Raw genomic sequence first — 19,303 nt, forward strand, 5'->3', positions numbered from 1 at the left:
CCCAAAATGGCTGTACCATTTTGCATTCCCACCAGCAATGAATAAGAGTTCCTGTTGCTCCACATTCTCACCAGCAGTTGGTGTTGTCAGTGTTCCAGATTTTGGTTATTCTAATAGGTGTATAGTGGTACTTCATTGTTGTTTTAAATTGCATTTTCCTGAGGACACATGACGTGGAGCATCTTTTCATGTGCTTATTTGCCATCTGTATATCTTCTTTGGTGAGGTGTCTGTTAAGGTCTTAGGCCCATTTTTTTAATCAGGTTGTTTGTTTTCTTATTGTTGAGTTTTAAGAGTTCTTTGTATATTTTGGATAACAGTCCTTTATCAGATGTGTCTTTTGCAAATATTTTCTCCAGGTCTGTGGCTTGTGTTCTCATTCTTTTGAGATTGTTTTTTACAGGGCAGATGTTTTTCGTTTTCATGAAGTCCAGCTTATCAATATTTCTTCCATGGTTCATACTTTGGTCTTGTAACTAAAAAGTCATCACCATACCCAAGGCTATCTAGGCATTCTCCTATGTTATCTTCTAGGGGTTTTATAGTTTTGTGTTTTACATTTAGGTTTGTGATCCATTCTGAGTTAATTTTTCTGAAGTGTATAAAGTTTGTGTCTAGACTCATTTTTTTGCATGTGGATGCATGTCCAGTAGTTCTGGCATCATTTATTAAAGAGACTACCTTTGGTTCATTGTATTGCCTTTGCTCTTTTGTCAAAGATCAGTTGACTGTATTTATGTGGGCCTATTTCTGGGCTCTCTCTTCTGTTCCATTGATCTGTTTGTCGATTTTTTTTGCTAGTACCACGACTCTTGATTCCTGTAGCTTTATAGTAAGCTTTGAAGTCAGGTTGTATCAGTTCTCCAACTTTGTTCTTCTTCAATATTGTGTCAGCTATTCTGGATCTTTGCCTCTTCATATAAACTTTAGAATCAGTTTATCAACATCTTTAAAATATCTTGCTGGACTTTTCATTGAGATTGCATTGAATCTATAGATCAAGTTGGGAAGAGTTGACATCTTGACAATATTGAGTTTTTCTGTTCATGAACATGGAATAGCTCTCCATTTATTTAGTCTTTAATTTCATTCATTAGAGCTTTATAAGTTTCCTAATATAGATCTTGTATATATCTTGTTGGATTGGATTTCTTTTTTGTTGATGAGTTTCAAGACTTCTTTGTATATTTTACATATAAGTCCTTAATAGATATGTGTTTTGCATGTTTTCTCCCTGTCTGTGGTTTGTCTTTTTATTCTCTTAACAGTGTCTTTTTCAGAGAACTTCTAAGTTTAATGAAATCCAACTTATCAATTTTTTCTTTCATTATCGTGCTTTTAATTACCAACCCCAAGGTTGCCCAGATTTTCTCCAATATATCTTCCAGAAGTTTTATAATTTGGCATTTTGCATTTCAGTCTATGATCCATTTTGAGTTAATTTTCATGAGAGGTATAAGGTCTGTGTATAGACTTTTTAAAATATATATATATATATTATTTATTTATTTATGGCTGCATTGGGTCTTTGTTGCTGTGCACAGGCTTTCTCTAGTTGCGGTGAGCGGGGACTACTCTTCGTTGCGGTGCGCGGGCTTCTCATTGCGGTGGCTTCTCTTGCTGTGGAGCATAGGCTCTAGGCACGTGGGCTTCAGTAGTTGTGGCTCACAGGCTCTAGACTGCAGGCTCTGTAGTTGTGGAGCACGGGCTTAGTTGCTCTGCAGCATGTAGGATCTTCCTGGACCAGGGACTGAACCCGTGTCCCCTGCATTGGCAGGCAGATTCTTAACCACTGTACCACCAGGGAAGTCCTAGACTCTTTCTTTTTTTTTTTTTTAGCAAAACAAGTAAAGTGTTTATTAGGAGGAAAAAAGAGTACGTGTGGATAGACACACAGGTGGGCTCAGAGAGAGAGTCGTGCCCTCGTGGTAGTTTGACTCACATATATGGGGCATTTCTTCCAGGTTTCCTTTGGCCAATCATCTTGCTTTGCCTGGTTCTGAGTCCGTATTTGGTTTATCTCAGGGTCCTCCCATGTATGCGAGCATATCTCTTAGCCGAGATGGATTCTAGCGAAGAGGCCTATGGGTTGGGTGACATCACTCCCTTTTCGACCTCCAAGAAGCCTTTCTGCGCATGTATGGTTGGGAAGGTCTCCTTGACCTCAAGAACGAGAACTATGTGGTGTCTTATCTGGGTGGAGTTCAGCTCCTCTTCATCTTGGAGTACCCCATTAGTAAGTAGCTGAGCTGGTTCTGACTTAAGAACACTCAGGAGAAAGACATGCTCATGATCTCGGAGAGACAGCAGTGAATGGTGGCTTGAAGCAAGATCTTAGCTCCCTGCTGAGGAATCGAACCTGGATAGCCTGGATGAAAACCAGGAATCCTAGCTACTAGACCAGCAAGGGCTAGAGGCTAGAAGCAAAGTTTCCCTGACTCTTACCCCTGCTTGAAAGCAAGCTTGTTTCAAGGAGGCAAAAACTGTAAAAACAGGTACAAAGTTTATTATTAGAGACACAGCACAACATGTGGGAGAGCTCACAGAGAAACAGTTTCTTTAGTTAAAACAGAGCAAAGCAGAGATACACACCAGAGAGGAAGGGTTTGGGCATCCTCCCTAATGAGGAGGAACGCCTAGACTCTTTTTTAATGCATGTGGACGTGCAGTTGTTCCAGCACCATTTGTCGAAGACACTCCTTTCCCCATTGAATTATCTTTGCTCCTTTGTCAATGATTAGTTGATTTTGTTTATGTGGGTCTGTTGATATTTATGGGCCCTCTATCTGTTCCACTAATCTATTTGTCTATATTCTTTCTTCAATACCACATGGTCTTGATTACTGTAGCTTTATAGTAAGTCTTGACGTTAGGTAGTGTCACTCCTCCAACTTTGTTATTTTTCAGTACTGTGTTGGCTATTCTGGTTTTTTTGCCTTTCCATATGAACTTTAGAATAAGTTTGTCAATATCCACAAACTAACTTGATGGGATTTTGATTGGGATGGCACTGAGTATATAGATCAAGTTGGGAAGAACCAACATCTTTCTTCAAAAATTGAGATATAATTGACATGTAACATTGTATTAATTTTAGGTGTACAACATAATGATTTGATACATGTATATGCTGCAAAATGATTACCATAATAAGTTTACTTAACATCCATTACTGCACATAATGACAATTTTTTTTCTTGTGATGAGAACTTTTAAGATCTACTCTCTTGACAACTTTCAAATATGCAATACAGTATTTTAACTATAGTCACCATGCTATACATTGTATCCCCAGGACTTATTTATCTTATAACTGGAAGTTTGAACCTTTGACCCCCTTCACCCATTTCATCCACCCTGGACCCCCCCACCTCTGGCAACCACCAATCTGTCCTCTGTATCTATGAGTTTGCATGTGTATGGTTTTTTTTTTAAGGATTCCGCACATAACTGAGATATAATTGAGCTAACTGAGTATTTGTCTTTCTCTGACTTACTTCACTTGGCGTAATGCCATCAAGGTCCATCCGTGTTGTTGCAGATGACAGGATTTCCTTCCTTTCTTATAGTTGAGTTATACTTATCTATTTATCTATCACATTTTCTTTATCTGTTAATCCACTGATGGACCCTTAGGTTTTTTCCATGTCTTGACTATTGTAAATAATACTGCAAAGAACATGGGGGCACAGATATCTTTTTGAGATAGTCATTTAGTTTTCTTTGGATAAATACTCAGAAGTGAAATTGCTGGATTGTATGGTAGCTCTGTCTTTAATTTTTTTTTTTTTTGAGCAATCTCCATACTATTTTCCATAGTGCCTGCACCAATTTGTATTCCCAAAAACAGTGCACAAGGGTTTCCTTTTTTTCACATCTTCGCCAATGGCTTTTTGATAATTCTAACAGGTGGGAGGTAATATCATACTGTGGTTTTGATTCATCTCCCTGATGATTAGTGATGTTGAACATCTTTTCATGTGCCTGTTGGCCACTTGTATGTCTTCTTTGGAAAAATATCTTTTCTGATCCTCTGCCCATTTTTTAATAGGGTTGCTTGTGTTTTTTTAATGTTGAGCTGTATAAGTTCTTTACATATTTTGGATCTTAACCCCTTATCAGATATATGATTTGCAGATATTTTCTACTTTCATTTTGTTGATGGTTTCCTTAGCTATTCAGAAGCGTTTTAGTTTGATGTAGTCCAACTTGTTTATTTTTGCCTTTGTTGCCTTTGCTTTTGTTATCAAATTAAAAAAAATCATTGCCAAGACCAATGTCAAGTCTCTTACTTCCTATATTTTCTTCTAGGAGTTTTATGGTTTCAGGTTTTAAATTTTATAGTTACATTCAAATCTTTAATCTATCTTAAGTTGATTTTTGTACATGGTATAAGACTGGTCCAGGTTCATTCTTTTGCATGTGGCTCTCTCATTTTCTCAACACCATTTATCGAATAGACTATCCTTTCCCTATTGTATATTCTTGGCTCCCTTGTCATAAATCAACTGACCATATATATGTGAGTTTATTTCTGGACACTCTATTCTGTTCCATTGAACAGTGGGTTGTTGTTTTTTTTTATGGCAATAACATACTCTTGGTTACTGTAGCTTTATAATATAGTTTGAAATCAGGAAATGTGATGCCTCCAGCTTTGCTCTTCTTTTTCAAGATTATTTTGTCTATTTGGAAACTTTTGTGGTTCCATACAAATTTTAGGATTATTTGTTCTATTTCTGTGAAAAATACCATTGGAATTTTGATAGGAATTGCGTTAAATCTGTAGGTTGCTTTGGGTAGTGTGGACATTTTAATAGTATTAATACATCCAGTCCATGAGCACAGAATATCTCCCCATTTATTTGTCTTCTTCAATTTCTTTCATCAATGTTTCATAATTTTTAGTGAGAATATCTTAATTATATTGAGTCTTCCTCTTCATGAACATGGAAAATCTCTCCGTTTATTTAGATCTTCTTTGATTTCTTCCATCAGAGTTTCATCATTTTTCTCATATAGGTCTTGCACATATTTTGTTAGACTTATACCTAAATATTCCAGTTTCTTGGGGTGCTAATGTACATGGTGTTCTTTAAATTTCAAATTCCAATTGTATATTGCTGGCAAATAGGAAAGCAATTGACTTTTGTATGCTAAGCTTGTAGCCTGCAACCTTTCTATAATCTTGGCTTGTCTTTATACCTATATTGTCTTTAGATGAACAGAAGTCCTTAATTAAAAGTATGTAAATGTATGGTATGCACTTTTGTCTTGTTTAAGAAATCATTCCCTACTCCAAAGTCATAAAAATACAAATATGTTTTCTAACATTTTTATAATTTTCATCAGTTCTGAAGAATTTTCTGGGCCATTTTGTCTTTATGTCTGCCATATTCTTTCTGTCTTTCAAAAAATCTAATTAGATATATGTTAGACCTCACTCTGTCTTCCATGTATCTCTTCTCTGAACATATTTTTTCATCTCTTTGTCTCTCTGTGCTGCTTGCTGGATAATTTCTTCAAACCTGTCTCTTCCAGTTCACTAATTCTTTCTTTGACTATCTATGCATAATCTTTTATTAAGCCCATTCATTGAGTTTTAAGTTTCAATTTTTATATATTTTTATTTCTGAAAGTTCTGATTTGTTCATTTCTAAGTCTGGTTATCTGTGTGGTATCAGTTTACTTACATTTTCAGTCTCTTTTATTTCTTTAAGCATTTTATGCATTATCATTTTATAATTTTTACCTAATAATTCCAATATTTGGATTTTTTGAGGGGGTGGGAATCTGATTCTGGTATCTATAGTTTCTGCTAGTTCTCACTCAGTACCTTGTTTCATCATATATTTTATGACTTTTTTTTGGAACTGTGAGGTTACCGTCTGTTTTACAGAAAAGGAAACTGAGCCTGAGAGTAGGTAGATGAGGTGCCAAGGTCACACAACTAGCAAGCAGCAGAACAAGAATTCTAGTCAAAGTCTGTCTGACTCCAAAGACCGCGTGCTTTTTTCTATCCCGTGGAGCCTTGAAGACCCTTGACTAGTTAACTCTTTCATGAATCATCTCACAAATGTTTACTGGGAGCAAACTTTGGGCCAAGTGTTGTCCTTGGTGCTGGGATACAAAAGTAAACAATATACATCCCTTATTGCCCAGTATACACAGTCTAGTGGGGACCTAAACACGTAAATAGACAGGTGACTATAGGCATGATAAGTGTACTCACTAAGGCAGAAACAAAGTTCTCTGGGAGCCTAGAGAAAGTTTCCTTAAGTCATTGGCTAATGCCCAAGTACAATGGCATGCTTCACTGATTTGCCAGTCAGCTACAGCCCCATCAAGTGGCATAGTTACAGGGCTCATCATTCACATTTTTTTCAGAGTGAGTGGCGCCCCCTGGAGTTATGCAAGGAGATTGCATGGTGAGCTAGAGGGAGGGCATTTCAGGCAGAAGGAATGATGTTTGCAAAACAGAATAAATTGGAATCAACGGGAATAGAGCCTTAGGAATCATCTATTCTAACCCTCCTACGTGATGCATAAATCCACTTTATATTATAGCGAATTTAGTGTCTAGTTTACAGAATAAACGATTGCTTTCTGACTGTTTCTATCTATTGTCAACTATATCTAGGCGCCATCAGAATAAAAGCACGATCTTATTTTTATTTAGAGACCTTTGGAGGGGAAGTGCTTTATAATCCCTCCCACCCAGTTTGGAGGCAGAACACAAAATAGGTCAGAGGAGACCAGCTGATGACAGCATGATACAGTAAAAAGGCAGCAGGGAGCAGAGATTCTAGACTCAAGTTTGCTACATGTTATCTTGGACAAGTCACTCGGATTATCTTCTGAGCCTCTTTCTCCATCTGTAAAATGAGAGCGTTTGACTACAGATTCCCTAAGGGGCTTCCAGCACCATGATTTTCCAAGCTCATATCTAGAGGTCCAGAAGGGGAAGTGTCTCCCCGAAAGCTGTTCATTGAGAACGGCTCCAAGCCCTTGGGCTTTCAGGCTTGTGCTCTTGCCCTTCCCTCAAACCCTGAGGATGGCTATGGTCTCCTTCTTCCACCTTCACCAGGGCGTAGCCTGGTGGGCAGGACCCCAGGGAGGACCCTGCATCGGTGCAGTGAAGCCCTGGTGCTCCCAAGTGTCTGGCCATATTTGCTCTACTTGTGGGGCTCTGGAGTCCAGCCTGGGCTGTGGGTGTGATCCGGGGCCGCTCCCCTCTGCCTGGGCATCCCGGGCTTCCTCGTGCACACACAGGGGCTTTAAGGGCAGACCTTTGCTGGGAGCTGCAGAGGGAGTGGTGCTGTGATTTGCCGGAGGTCTGAGCAGCGACAGTAGCTTGATGCCTTAGCTGGGGATGATCCAGGCACCTCCCGTGTTCCCCGACTCTCTGCGGTGCTCCGCTGGGTGGAATCCTGGAACTTGTTGTGTTCTGTAGAGAATCCCCAGGGACTTCTCCTCTCTCTCCCTGGAACACCCTCTCCCTGCATCAGCACATTTGTTTTGAACTCTTGGTTGTTTTGGCCTCTGAGAAGGGATTGTGGAGCCCGCAAGGAGGGGCAGTGATTTGATATCACAGAACTTGAGCTTCATCTGCCCAACCAACCTGGACAGGTATGTGGCGACTCTTTTTTTTTAAGGGAGAGGGAGGAAGAGGTAAGGAGGAGCCAATTAGGAAAACAGAGAAATAGCCAGTGAGGTATGACACAGGCGGGGTTGTTTGACGGGGGTGTGCCTTTCTGAAAAGGCTGATGACCTCAGCTCAGGGGACCCAGCTGAGGCTCCAGCTGCTTTCTCCCTGAACTTTACAGACAGGGCATCCCGGATTCTGTCCAAGGTAACAGGATGAGCTCTAACCAGCCCCACTTAGGGACCAAGTCCGTTATGCTTTGGCTCTCAGAGTGAGAGGGCAGGAAGTGTGCTCCCCTCAACCCCTGGGTAAACTGTGCATGCTGGGGAAGGGGGGTTGGCATGATGAGAAAGCAGAAGAGGGAGGGGAAGGCAGAGTTCGCCAGAGAGAAGCCTCTGATGCAGGACCGAGGATTGGAGATGTCACCATTCTGTGTGACATCTTTCCTCCATTCCCATGTAGAAGTCACACGTCAGCCCCTCTTTCCTAAAATGAACCATTTCTTTCATCTATTTCCCCAGTGCTGGAAAGTCTTCCTTGAGTAGAGATTCACTAATTTAGAACAAAGCACTTCCTTTTCTAAGAATGAAATTGCTATTGCCTTTGAGAGGGGTATGGACAGGGGTTCTCTGGTGTGAATTAGTTGATTAGGAGACTTTCCTTCCTAGAGGCAGTGCAGGAAGCAGGGAGCAGTGGTCCTTGGTGGCAGTGGAAGGTTCCTGGAGTGGGAATGTGGCTCCGCTGGGAAAGATGGGCTGGGTCCACGAGGGGATGCGTACGTCAGAGCTCAGCTGTCTCAAGGGCAGCTCAAACCTTTGAGGACAAGTGCAAGGGCTTCCTGTTCCCTCAGTTTCACTTTCCCTCCTTCCCGTCTTTCCCTTCCTCCTTTCCTTCTTCCTGAAGCAAATATTTAAGTGCCTACTGTATGTGAGTTACCATGTTAGGCTAGGGGATCTTTTATTAGAGTCTTACAGTCCAGCAGAAGAAGGCAGATGTAAAACAACCTCGTGCAACAAACCTTTGCAGGCGCTATGCTAGGAGCGAGTACAAAGCATGGGGTAGTGGGAGGGTTACAAATGCAAGAGGGGACGGTTACAGACGCTTCAGTTGAGAAGCGGCACCTTGGCTGGGGCTCATATGTGGGCAATTCACCAGGTGCATGACAGGGGCTTGGAGTGGAGGAAGTGGCGATGCGTGGGTGAGGGAGAACATTCCAAGCAGAAACAGAGCAGGAGTCAAGGTTTTGAGAAGTGAAACAGCGTGGTGTTTGAAAACTGCAAGTCATTCGAAATTCCTAGAGCTAAAAGGACAAAGGCTGAGGCTGGGAGGGTTTTGCGTGCCAGGACTTCTATACCCCGGGAAGTCACTGAGGAGATTTAAGCCATGTAGCAATAAGATCAGATGGTCATGTTTAATTTCTGAGGACGCTTAGGCAGTAGAGGATGGATGGGGAGGGGCAGGGAAACTGCTTAGGAGACAATTGCAGTAGGTGCCTGAACTAGGGATATAGTGGGCAGAGTCTTAAAGAGATATCTTCAGGGAATTCCCTGGTGGTCCAGTGTAGGACTCTGCGCTTCCACCCGTTCAGGGGGCACGGGTTCGATCCCTGGTCAGGGAATTAAGATCCCGTAAGTTGCGTGGTTCAGCCAAAAAAAAAAAAAAAGAGAGAGATATCTTCATTCTCACAAAATTATGCTGCTCATGGTAAGAAATCCTAAGTGACAATTTGCCAGTTTGTAGGAACGTTCTTACATTCCCTACTGCCAGTGAGAAGGTTGTGCTTGCTGCAGTCAGCGTGTGTTGACAGTCTAGATTTGTAACTAAGGCTCTTCCCTGTGACATACAAAGGAGCAGCCTTCATTAGATGCAGCTTACAGGGAATCCTGCTACCCCAGCAAAGGGGATGATGGTCAGCGAGGACCCCAGCCCCAGCCCAAGACACTCAGCAAATCCAAGATCGGCTCTGGAGGTGGTCCCAGCCCAGTGCAGGCTCTTAGGATGATGGCATGGAAACTGACACAGGCTGGCCACTGTGGAGGCCCCTAGGTTAACCAGCCAGAGGGACCACTCCTGAGGGCTGGCGTATGGCGGAGGGCCTGATGTGTGCTGCCACAGAATCTTGTTGGGAGGAGATAAGAATTCATACAAAATTAAGAAGATACGTGAACATCAATGGCATAAAGGAAAACCAAGTTCAGTGGTGGGAGAGATTAATTCCAAAGTTGGGGATTGCGTTAGACCGTGGCTCCCCAAGCTGGCTGCGCAGAACTCCCTTGGGGAGCTTTATAAAAAATAGAGGTTTCTGGGCCTCACCACTAGGGAGTCTGGGGTCAGGTGTGAGAGTCTGTATTTTAAAAGCTCTTCAGGCAAATTTGAAAACCACTGAACCACGTGATCTGTGCTTAGCACCCTGCCCAGCACGAGGATGTGCTCCGTCTGTTAAGAATGAATACATCTCCGAGGTGCGTCCCAACTGTGGTTCCCTGTGTCGTCTTGGCTTGAAGAGGCAGGAAGGAGGTGTTTCTGGAAGAATCTTTGATGCCAGATCACAGGAAGCAGTAACTGGAAGAGTTTGGTACCTTTGCACCTATTTTGTATGAATGCAGGGAAAATGGGTGGCGGGGTAGGGCAGCTGGGTTTCATCTTTCTCACCTTCCTCCTAATCTGCTTTTAAGCTGAACTCAGCTTCTGTTTGAGGAAGGTGACTGGCTTTTGCAAAGCAGTGAGATGGAAGTTGCCTTTTGTGGTTTTTTTTTTTTGGCTGAGAATACAAAAGAAATGTGAGAACTGGAGAGCTTTGCCCAGAGAAAATGAATCAGCCAGCTCAGAAGACAGAGGCACAGGACTGCCAGAGAGGGGCCCGGGGTCAGGACCTGAGACTCTGGTCGACCCGCCTTGTCAGGGTGCAAGTTGGTGCAGTGCTGGACCCCTGCCTGGGTCTGTCACCTAGTGATGGCAAGCATAGCCGGAGAGCCCAGGGGCAACCCCGGATCAGAATGTGGGCTTAGATGAGGGAAGATCTTAGCACCCTGAGCCTATGTGTGAACACAGAGGTCTCCATACCACTTTTTTTCTTTTGCTTCCAGTTTTATTGAGATATAATTGACATACAGCACTGTGTACATTTAAGGTATACAGCCTACATCATTTGACTTAATCATCATGAAATGATGACCACAGTAAGTTTCGTGAACATCCATTATCTCATATAGATAAAAAAGTTAAAAAATAGAAACTTTCTTTTTCCTTGTGATTAGAACTCTTAGGTTTGTCCCTGCTCCAAGGCTCTGAGTCTGCGTCCCTCGACACCTTCTTCTAGTTTGATTCAGGCTCTCCGGGGAAGAGCTCCCAGCTGATGTAACTGTCTTTCCCCGCCTCGCATGGCACTGAACCATTTAGAGTTTTCTGTCTTAATATACACTTTTTTATTTTTAAGTAATGGTATTTATTTTTTTTATTGAATGAAAGATTCTTTAAATTCTATAGTGCTTTACAGTTTTCAAAAGTTTCATACACATGATTTCATATAATCCCATAATCACCCTTTTTTTTCCTACCCCTATCTTGACCCTCCCCCCTTCCGTCTCCCCACTGGTCACCAGTAGATTGTTCTCTGTAGCTGTGAGTCTGCTTCCTTTTTGTTTTATTCACTAGTTTTTTGTGTTTTTTAGATTCCACATATAAGCAATATCACACAGTATTTGTCTTTCTCTGTCTGACTTATTTCACTTAGCATAATGCCCTCCAAGTTCATCCAGGTGGCTGCAAATGGCAAAATTTTACTCTTTTGTTATGACCGGGTAGTATTCCATTGTATATATATGCCACTTCTTAATCCATTCATCTCTTGATGGGCACTTATGTTGTTTCCATATGTTGGCGATTGTAAGTAATGCTGCTATGAACATTGGGGTGCATGTATCTTTTTGAATTAATGTTTTTGGGTTTTTTTGGATGTATAGCCAGGAGTGGAATTGCTGGGTCATATGGTAGTTCTATTTTTAGCTTTTTGAGACGCCTCCAAACTGTTTTCTACAGCGGCTGCACCAACATACCAATAATGGTATTTTTAAATTATAGAAGCAGCTCATGTTCATATAAAAAGTTTGGAAACAAAGGAGCTTCACATTTGAGTTCTGGTTGTTGAGCAGGCCTCTGAGAGTTGTGAAGACACAAAAAATGGTCCTGAAAAGTGCCTGGTGGCTTCCTGCGATGCTCCACCTTTTTATCTCCCCCCCCTCCCCCACCCAACCCCCCGAGGCTTTCTCCAGCCACTGGACGGGGCCCAGGTCTCAGACAACACTGGAATCATCACCACTGCCATGTACCCCCTGAATAAAATCTCTTTTACACTGAGGATTCTCAATCTGGATACAGAGCGCAGGACTATTAAAGGGATTCCTGTTATATTGGCTCAGAGGTCAGCGAGGGGCCCCAGAACAATGCTGTGAAGCTCACAGTCTTAAAGGAAAAATGCTGTTTTGCCACCGGGATGTGGGCGATCACACGCTCTTCTTCCCTCCTCCTGGGGAAGCTGCGGTAGAACGGAGGGTTGTCATGGGCGTTGGGCGCCCCTTGAGGAAGCTGCTGGAGACAAACAGGCAGTAAGTTCATAAACTTGTGTGACCTACTGGTACCCGTGAGTGGGGAGCAGGTGTGCAGAGATGCCAGCAGCCCTCGGGGTGGTCAAGCATGGGGCAGTTGGAACCCTGGGCTGGCGGCATCCGTGAGCTGCCTCCTGTATTCACCTGGCTTGCCTTAAAAATATAATTTTTTACGTGCGATGCGATATGACAAAGTTTGGGAAGCCCTGTTCTATACAGTGGTTCTCAGTCTTGGTTCCACAAGAGGCTGAAGGTTTCCTTCAAGACACACTCCCAGGGGTCACTTGAATGAATCTTACAGACAGGTTGGACTTTGGAGGTTACACCTGCCTACCGCTCCCCGGCTTCGAGTTCATTCCAACTTCTCACAGGTGCTCACTAGGTGGATTCTGTCCTTCCAGTGATGGACAGCTGACCAGCTAATGAGCTCTAAACTCTAGAAAAATCCTTCTTTTCATTGACCCAGAAACTACCTCCCTGTGTGTTCCACACGTTGACCTGATTCTGTCCTTTGGATCATGTGGAACAAGCTTATATTGTGTCATAAGTGACAGTCCTTCTGATATGGACCCTCCCCTCAGGGGTTTTGTTTGTTTTATTAGTAGACTTTTTAAAGAACTGCTTTAGATTTGCAGCAAAATTAAGCAGACAGTACTGAGTTCCCATATGCCACTCCATACCCCACATCCAGCTTCTCCTATTATTAATATCTTATATTCATATGGTACATTAGTCACAACAATGAACCAATATTGATTCATTATTAAGGAAACTCCATGCTTTAGGCAGATTTCCTTATTTATTTTTCATTTTTTATTCTTTTATTTTTTAAATTTTTTGGCCATGCCCCGTGGCATGTGGGATCTTAGTTCCCCAACCGGGGATCGAACCCGCGCCGCCTGCAGTGGAAACGTGGAGTCTTAACCACTGGACCACCAGGGAAGTCCCAGATTTCCTTTTCCTTTTTTTTTTTTTTTTTTTTTTTTACCTAATGTCCTTTGTCTGTTCCAGGATCCCACCTCTGTCTCCTTAAGCTCCTTAGGCTGTGATAGTTTCTCAGACTTTCCTTGTTTTTGGTGATCTTGATGGTTTTGAGGAATACTGGTCAGGATGCTTTTCTATTGGAATTTGCTTGTTTTTTCATAAGATGGGAGTTATAGGTTTTGGGAGGAAGGTCACTGAGGTGAAGTGCCATTTTCATCACATCATATCAATGGTACGTACTATCAGCATGGTTCGTGACTGTTGACGTTGACCTCGGTCACCTGGCTGAGGCAGTGCCTGTCTGTTTCTCCTCCGTGAAGTCGCTCTTTTCCCCGTTTCATGCTGTACTTTTGGGACACAGGTCACTATGCACCGTCCGCACGTAAAGGGTGGAGAGTTGTGCTCTCCTCCTCTGGGGTAGGATATCTATAACTGATGAGGAATTCTTCTGCAAGGGAGTTTCGTCTCTTTTCCCCTATTTATTTCTTTATTAAATAGTCTATTTACAACAGTATGGACTCATGAGTCTTTATTTTATAGCTTTGGCCACAGGGAGCTTTGGCCAAAGGGAGCTCTTTCAATTGGCTTCTGTGCCCCTTTGACTTACTCTAATCACTGTGAGTTTTTTAATAGCACTTCCTTACTTTCTGTCACCAGAAGATGCTCCAGGCTTATCTTGTACAACTATATTGTTGTATAATAGAATCAACTATTTCTCCAAGGAGCCTTCATTCCCCTTATTAGAGAATGGTATTAGAAACCAAGATCTGAGTGGGAGGTGTGCTTGTTTCTACTGGGGTGTTCTTTCTGTTGGGACCTCTAAGCTGACAGAGCAAAGAAATACGTGTGTGTGTGTGTTTGCACGCACAGGCGCGTGCAAGCACTAGCCCTTGCATGTACATATATCTATAAATATTTCTATATGTAGCCGACTGTATCTGTATTAAGTTAAACATGAGTTCTTACTGATGTCTCCAACTTCAGTCCATTATCACATGGTGATAATGTTGATGTTGACTTTATCTGTAAATTTCCACTCCAACGGTGAGAAACCTAATTTCTACCATCCACGATCCATTTATTTTTTGATTCCAGTATACGCGTATGGCAGTATCAGAATTGTTAACATCTCAGAAGCTTTGCTTTGTTTTATCTTTTCTCAGATTAAACGCTCTCACTTCCTTTAACCATTTTAGACTCCACACCATCTTGTTCATCCTCCTTCAATTCTGCGTCCTTGGTTTTCCTATTTTACAAGAAATGACCAAGGATTACTCTCTCCATTTTACAAAACAGGAGAATGAGTTCTAGCAAACACTGTGAGCATAGACAAGGCACTGGTTTAAGTGCTTTACACATATTAACTCACTTAATCCTCACAACAACCCAATGAGGTTGGTACTGTTATTATCCCCATATTACACAAGGAAAAGTTAATAACTTGTTCAAGGTCAAACAACTAGTGAATAGTAGAGCTGGGATTAAAACCCAGCTGACTTCAGAGTCCATATCTATGAACATTATTTTATGCCACATTGCTGCTAGAAGGGGTCTTTCTGAAATACTGCTTTGCATATGTAACTCGCATCCTTGCAAATTGTTGATGGTTCACTATTAGCCATAAAATAATGACCAAGTATCTTTTATATATACATATAAAAGATATATATATATATATATATATATATAATATATATGTCTCTTGCATCCTTCTTGCGTCTGCCTCCCACCCTCCCTATCCCACCCCTGTAGGATGTCACAAAGCATTGAGCTGATCTCCCTGTGCTATGTGGCTGCTTCCCACTAGCTATCTATTTTACATTTGGTAGTGTATATATGTCCATGCCACTCTCTCACTTCGTCCCAGCTTCCCCTTCCCCCGCTGCATCCTCAAGTCCGTTCTCTATGTCTGCATCTTTATTCCTGCCCTGCCACTAGGTTCATCAGTACTGGCTTTTTTTTTTTTTTCATTCCATATATGTGTGTTAGCATACAGTATTTGTTTTTCTCTTTCTGACTTACTTCACTCTGTATGACGGACTCTAGGTCCATCCACCTCATTACAAATAACTCAATTTCTTTCCTTTTTATGGCTGAGTAATATTCCATCGTATATATGTGCCACATCTTCTTTATCCATGCATCTGTCGATGGACATTTAAGTTGCTTCCATGTCCTGGCTATTGTAAATAGTGCTACAATAAACATTGTGGTACATGTATCTTTTTGAATTATGGTTTTCTCAGGGTACATGCCCAGTAGTGGGATTGCTGGGTCATATGGTAGTTCTATTTTTAGTTTTTTAAGGAACCTCCATACTGTTCTCCATAGTGGCTGTATCAATTTACATTCCCACCAACAGTGCAAGAGGGTTCCTTTTTCTCCACACCCTCTCCAGCATTTATTGTTTGCAGATTTTTTGATGATGACCATTCTGACCAGTGTGGGGTGATACCACATTGTGGTTTTCATTTGCATTTCTCTAATGATTAGTGATGTTGAGCATCTTTTCATGTGTTTGTTGGCAATCTGTATGTCTACCTTGGAGAAGTGTCTATTTAGGTCTTCTGCCCATTTTTGGATTGAGTTGTTTGTTTTTTTGATATTGAGCTTTATGAGCTGCTTGTATATTTTGGAGATTAATCCTTTGTCCGTTGCTTCATTTGCAAATATTTTCTCCTATTCTGAGGGTTGTCTTTTCGTCTTGTTTATGGTTTCCTTTGCTGTGCAAAAGCTTTTAAGTTTCATTAGGTCCCAGTTGTTTATTTTTGACTTTATTTCCATTACTCTAGGAGGTGACGACCAAGTATCTTAACTTGGCATTCAGTGCCTTCCACAATCCACAGTCAAGCTTCTGCTCCAGGTTAACCAGCGTGAGCAGTGAAGACACTCAGAGCATGCCCAGATACTAGTGTTTCAGCTAATGAGCATGTTCTATACCCTCCCTTCCAGTTAAGGCTCAGACCAAGCCACGTCCCTTCCAGGAGCCACACCCCACCCACATCCTCCTGGGGGAATGCATTCACAGCAATCTCTTCCTTTTTTGTTGTCACTCATTGCCCATGCCCTTTGTTTGGTATTTAGTTTGGATTGTGTTTTGTAATGTACTTTTTATATGTCTGTCCGGTCTCCCCAGCTCATTCTCAAGGCCAACCTGTCACTGTTGATGGTGGTTACAAGTTTTAATCCCCACAAAGTTATTTGGTGAGAAGTTGGCCCTCTGAGATTTGCAGCTGTGGTATTTGCTCAGATATCCTCATTGTCCCTCCAATAGACAACCAAATCCTGCATCCAGTATGCGTTAGCCAATCAAATTAGTTTTGTCTGAGGCTATGGTCCACGCTCTATGCAGCTGCCTCTCCTTCAGACCACGTCCCTCTTCTAGGAGATAGATCAAGATGGACTGTTCTGAATCATCCCCATCATTACAAGTCTGTGGAGGGCTTAGCTGGGCTGGGTGATACTAAGTTGAAGTATTGTACCCAGTTCCTATTTCTACGTGGCCAGTATACCAAGTTTTACAGAGGTGGGTCTGGCACCAGCTGTGTCTCAGCTTTGGACGATTGTCATTCAATTCCCTAAGAAAGATTTGGAAACAGAACCCCTGGACTCAAAGAGCAGAACCTCAATTCAAGCCGTAACCTGTTTTTTTTTTTTAACACTTTTTTTTAAAAGGGAACTTTATTATTTTTATTTATTTATTTATTTTTGGCTGCGTTGGGTCTTCGCTGCTGCACGTGGGCTTTCTCTAGCTGCAGCGAGCAGGGGCTTCTTTTCGTTGTGGCACATGGGCTTCTCATTGTGGTGGCTTCTCTTGTTGTGGAGCATGGGCTCTAGGCGCACGGGCTTCAGTAGTTGCAGCACGTGGGCTCAGTAGTTGTGGCCCCTGGGCCCTAGAGTGCGCGGACTTCAGTAGTTGTGGCGTGCGGGCTCAGTAGTTGCGGTGCATGAGCTTAGTTGCTCTGCAGCATGTGGCATCTTCCCGGACCAGGGCTCGAACCCGTGTTCCCTGCATTGGCAGGCGGATTCTTTTATTGATTGATTGATTGATTGATTGATTGCTGTGCTGGATCTTCGTTTCTGTGCGAGGGCACTCTCCAGCTGGGGCAAGTGGGGGCCACTCTTCATCGTGGTGCGCGGGCCTCTCACCATCGCGGCCTCTCCCGTTGCGGAGCACAGGCTCCAGACGCGCAGGCTCAGCAATTGTGGCTCACGGGCTTAGCTGCTCCGCGGCATGTGGGATCTTCCCAGACCAGGGCTCGAACCCGTGTCCCCTGCATTGGCAGGCAGCTTCTCAACCACTGCGCCACCAGGGAAGCCCGACAGGCGGATTCTTAACCACTGTACCACCAGGGAAGCCCCGTAACCTGTTTTTGCTAAACTTTAGTCCTTCAGTGCCATCTTCATGATTTTTTTGCCATATCTACATAGTACTCACACTCTTTTTTACTTAAATTTTAGTTTCATCCTATATAATAACAACCACCAAACTGCAGGTTTAATGTGCTAGTTATGGTTTTTTAAATGGATACTGAAGTAAATGCATAGCCATTAGATAACGGTTGTCTGTGAGCTGCACGCAGTTATGTCACATGCCTGCACTGTGAGCTCACCACCCTCTGGGGGGCACAGCTCTGCTATTCGGTCTTTGCCTCCCCACCTTCTTCCAGAGGTGAAGTCCCCTCTGATCAGGTCACTGGTGTCCAGACTGGGCTCCTATATTCTGGTGGCTTCCACTATGGTACCTTCAGAGCCACTCTGAGGGTGAAAAGAGTTTCTGGGCAAGACTATAGGCATTTTCTTCTCTTTAGAAAGAGCAACTCTGCTTTTATGTCTTCCCAGGTCCAGGGCACCCGGTTAAGATTTTATTTGAAGAAAGGGTTCTGTGAATTTTTTTTAAGTGTGAAAACTATTGGGCAAGTCGATTCAGGATAAACACTGCTAGAAAGATGATTTGTTTGTGTTTGATTCATTCATTCATTCATTCATTCAGTACTTTGAGCCTCTCTGAGCCCTTCCTAGCTTTGGGGTCAGCAGAGCTGGCTTCAAATGTGTCCTGTTAATTGTAATGAAGCAAAATAAGCATCGGGCACTGGTGGTGAAACCATGCCAAATATTATTCCAGTTCTCTTTCACTTGATCCAGGTTGAGAGTAAGCCTTTGCTTCAAATCCAGAAGCCACCTTCCAAGGTCAAGAACTTCAGGATGACCCAGTTCTTGAATAAGGTAGGAAGTGATGCTTAATGTCTTTTCTCTAGTAGAGGATGGCAAGGTGGGTGCCTGGGGATGGCTTTTAACAGGCATTTTTGGTCAACTCAGCATAACATGACGCACATGTTCTACCCACATCACCACACCCCATCTCTACACAGTTTTAAATGTTGCTCTTCATTGATAGTCGGACTACCTCTCTCCTAATCAATCAATCAACCAATGTAGAGGGGCAGGGATCCAAGTGAACCAGTCAAGTCAACAAGGTAGCGGAAATGGGAGCTTATGCTGCCCCAAGGAAGGTTTGCATTGTTTAGCAGGAAGAGCTTCTCCAGGTCAGGGTGCTGAGACATTGGCATGATAATAATAATGGCCAACACATATGAAATGCTCTACATAGATTGTCTTGTTTACCTCACAAAAGCCTTATGAGGTAGGTCACATTTTTGTCCCCATGGTAGTGCAGTGATAATTGAAGCTTAGAGAAAGGGTCAGTGTGACTGTCCAGGGTCTACAGCTAGTAAGTGGTAGAGCAGGGATTCGAACCCAGAGCCTGTCTGCTTGACCACTCTGCTTTTCTCTCCAAGAACTTCAGAAATAGATCTTGCCCTGGATTTGCCTCAGGCTCGTCCTTGCTCTGGGGAAGGTGCTGGGGAACACTTTCTTGCCTGAGGCGTCTGTAACGTACCCAGTTTCTCCTCCTGTAGAACAGAAACACCACCTTTATGCCACTGCCTTTCGTGGACACCAAGGGGAAGAAGAACATGGTGAACTTCCCACGCATCAGCAGTAAACTCCCGCTAAAGCAACCCCTGCTGCATCACGTGAGTACAGGGCAGTGGAGGTGGCCTTGAACAGG

The 19,303-nt window shown here is 42.8% G+C and overlaps 1 protein-coding gene across 5 annotated transcripts in view; it reads left to right on the forward strand.

The window, feature by feature from the left end:
- The window catches only part of RAD51AP1 (RAD51 associated protein 1), an 86,137-nt gene that overhangs the window by 45,276 nt on the left and 21,558 nt on the right, over positions 1-19,303 (forward strand). The window contains exons 12-13 of one of the 5 annotated variants that reach the window (XM_082349963.1): positions 18,379-18,459; positions 19,152-19,268. The exons of 2 other annotated variants lie outside the window; for them this stretch is intronic. In XM_082349963.1, coding sequence (XP_082206089.1) covers positions 18,379-18,459; positions 19,152-19,268 — 198 coding nt within the window. Of the gene's footprint in view, positions 1-18,378; positions 18,460-19,151; positions 19,269-19,303 lie in introns of those variants that run through there. 2 more of the 5 variants (XR_014233244.1, XR_014233245.1) reach the window with 2 other exon arrangements.

This window comes from Balaenoptera borealis (assembly GCF_965194805.1).
Source record: "Balaenoptera borealis genome assembly, chromosome: 13".
Classification (NCBI taxonomy): Eukaryota; Metazoa; Chordata; class Mammalia; order Artiodactyla; family Balaenopteridae; genus Balaenoptera; species Balaenoptera borealis.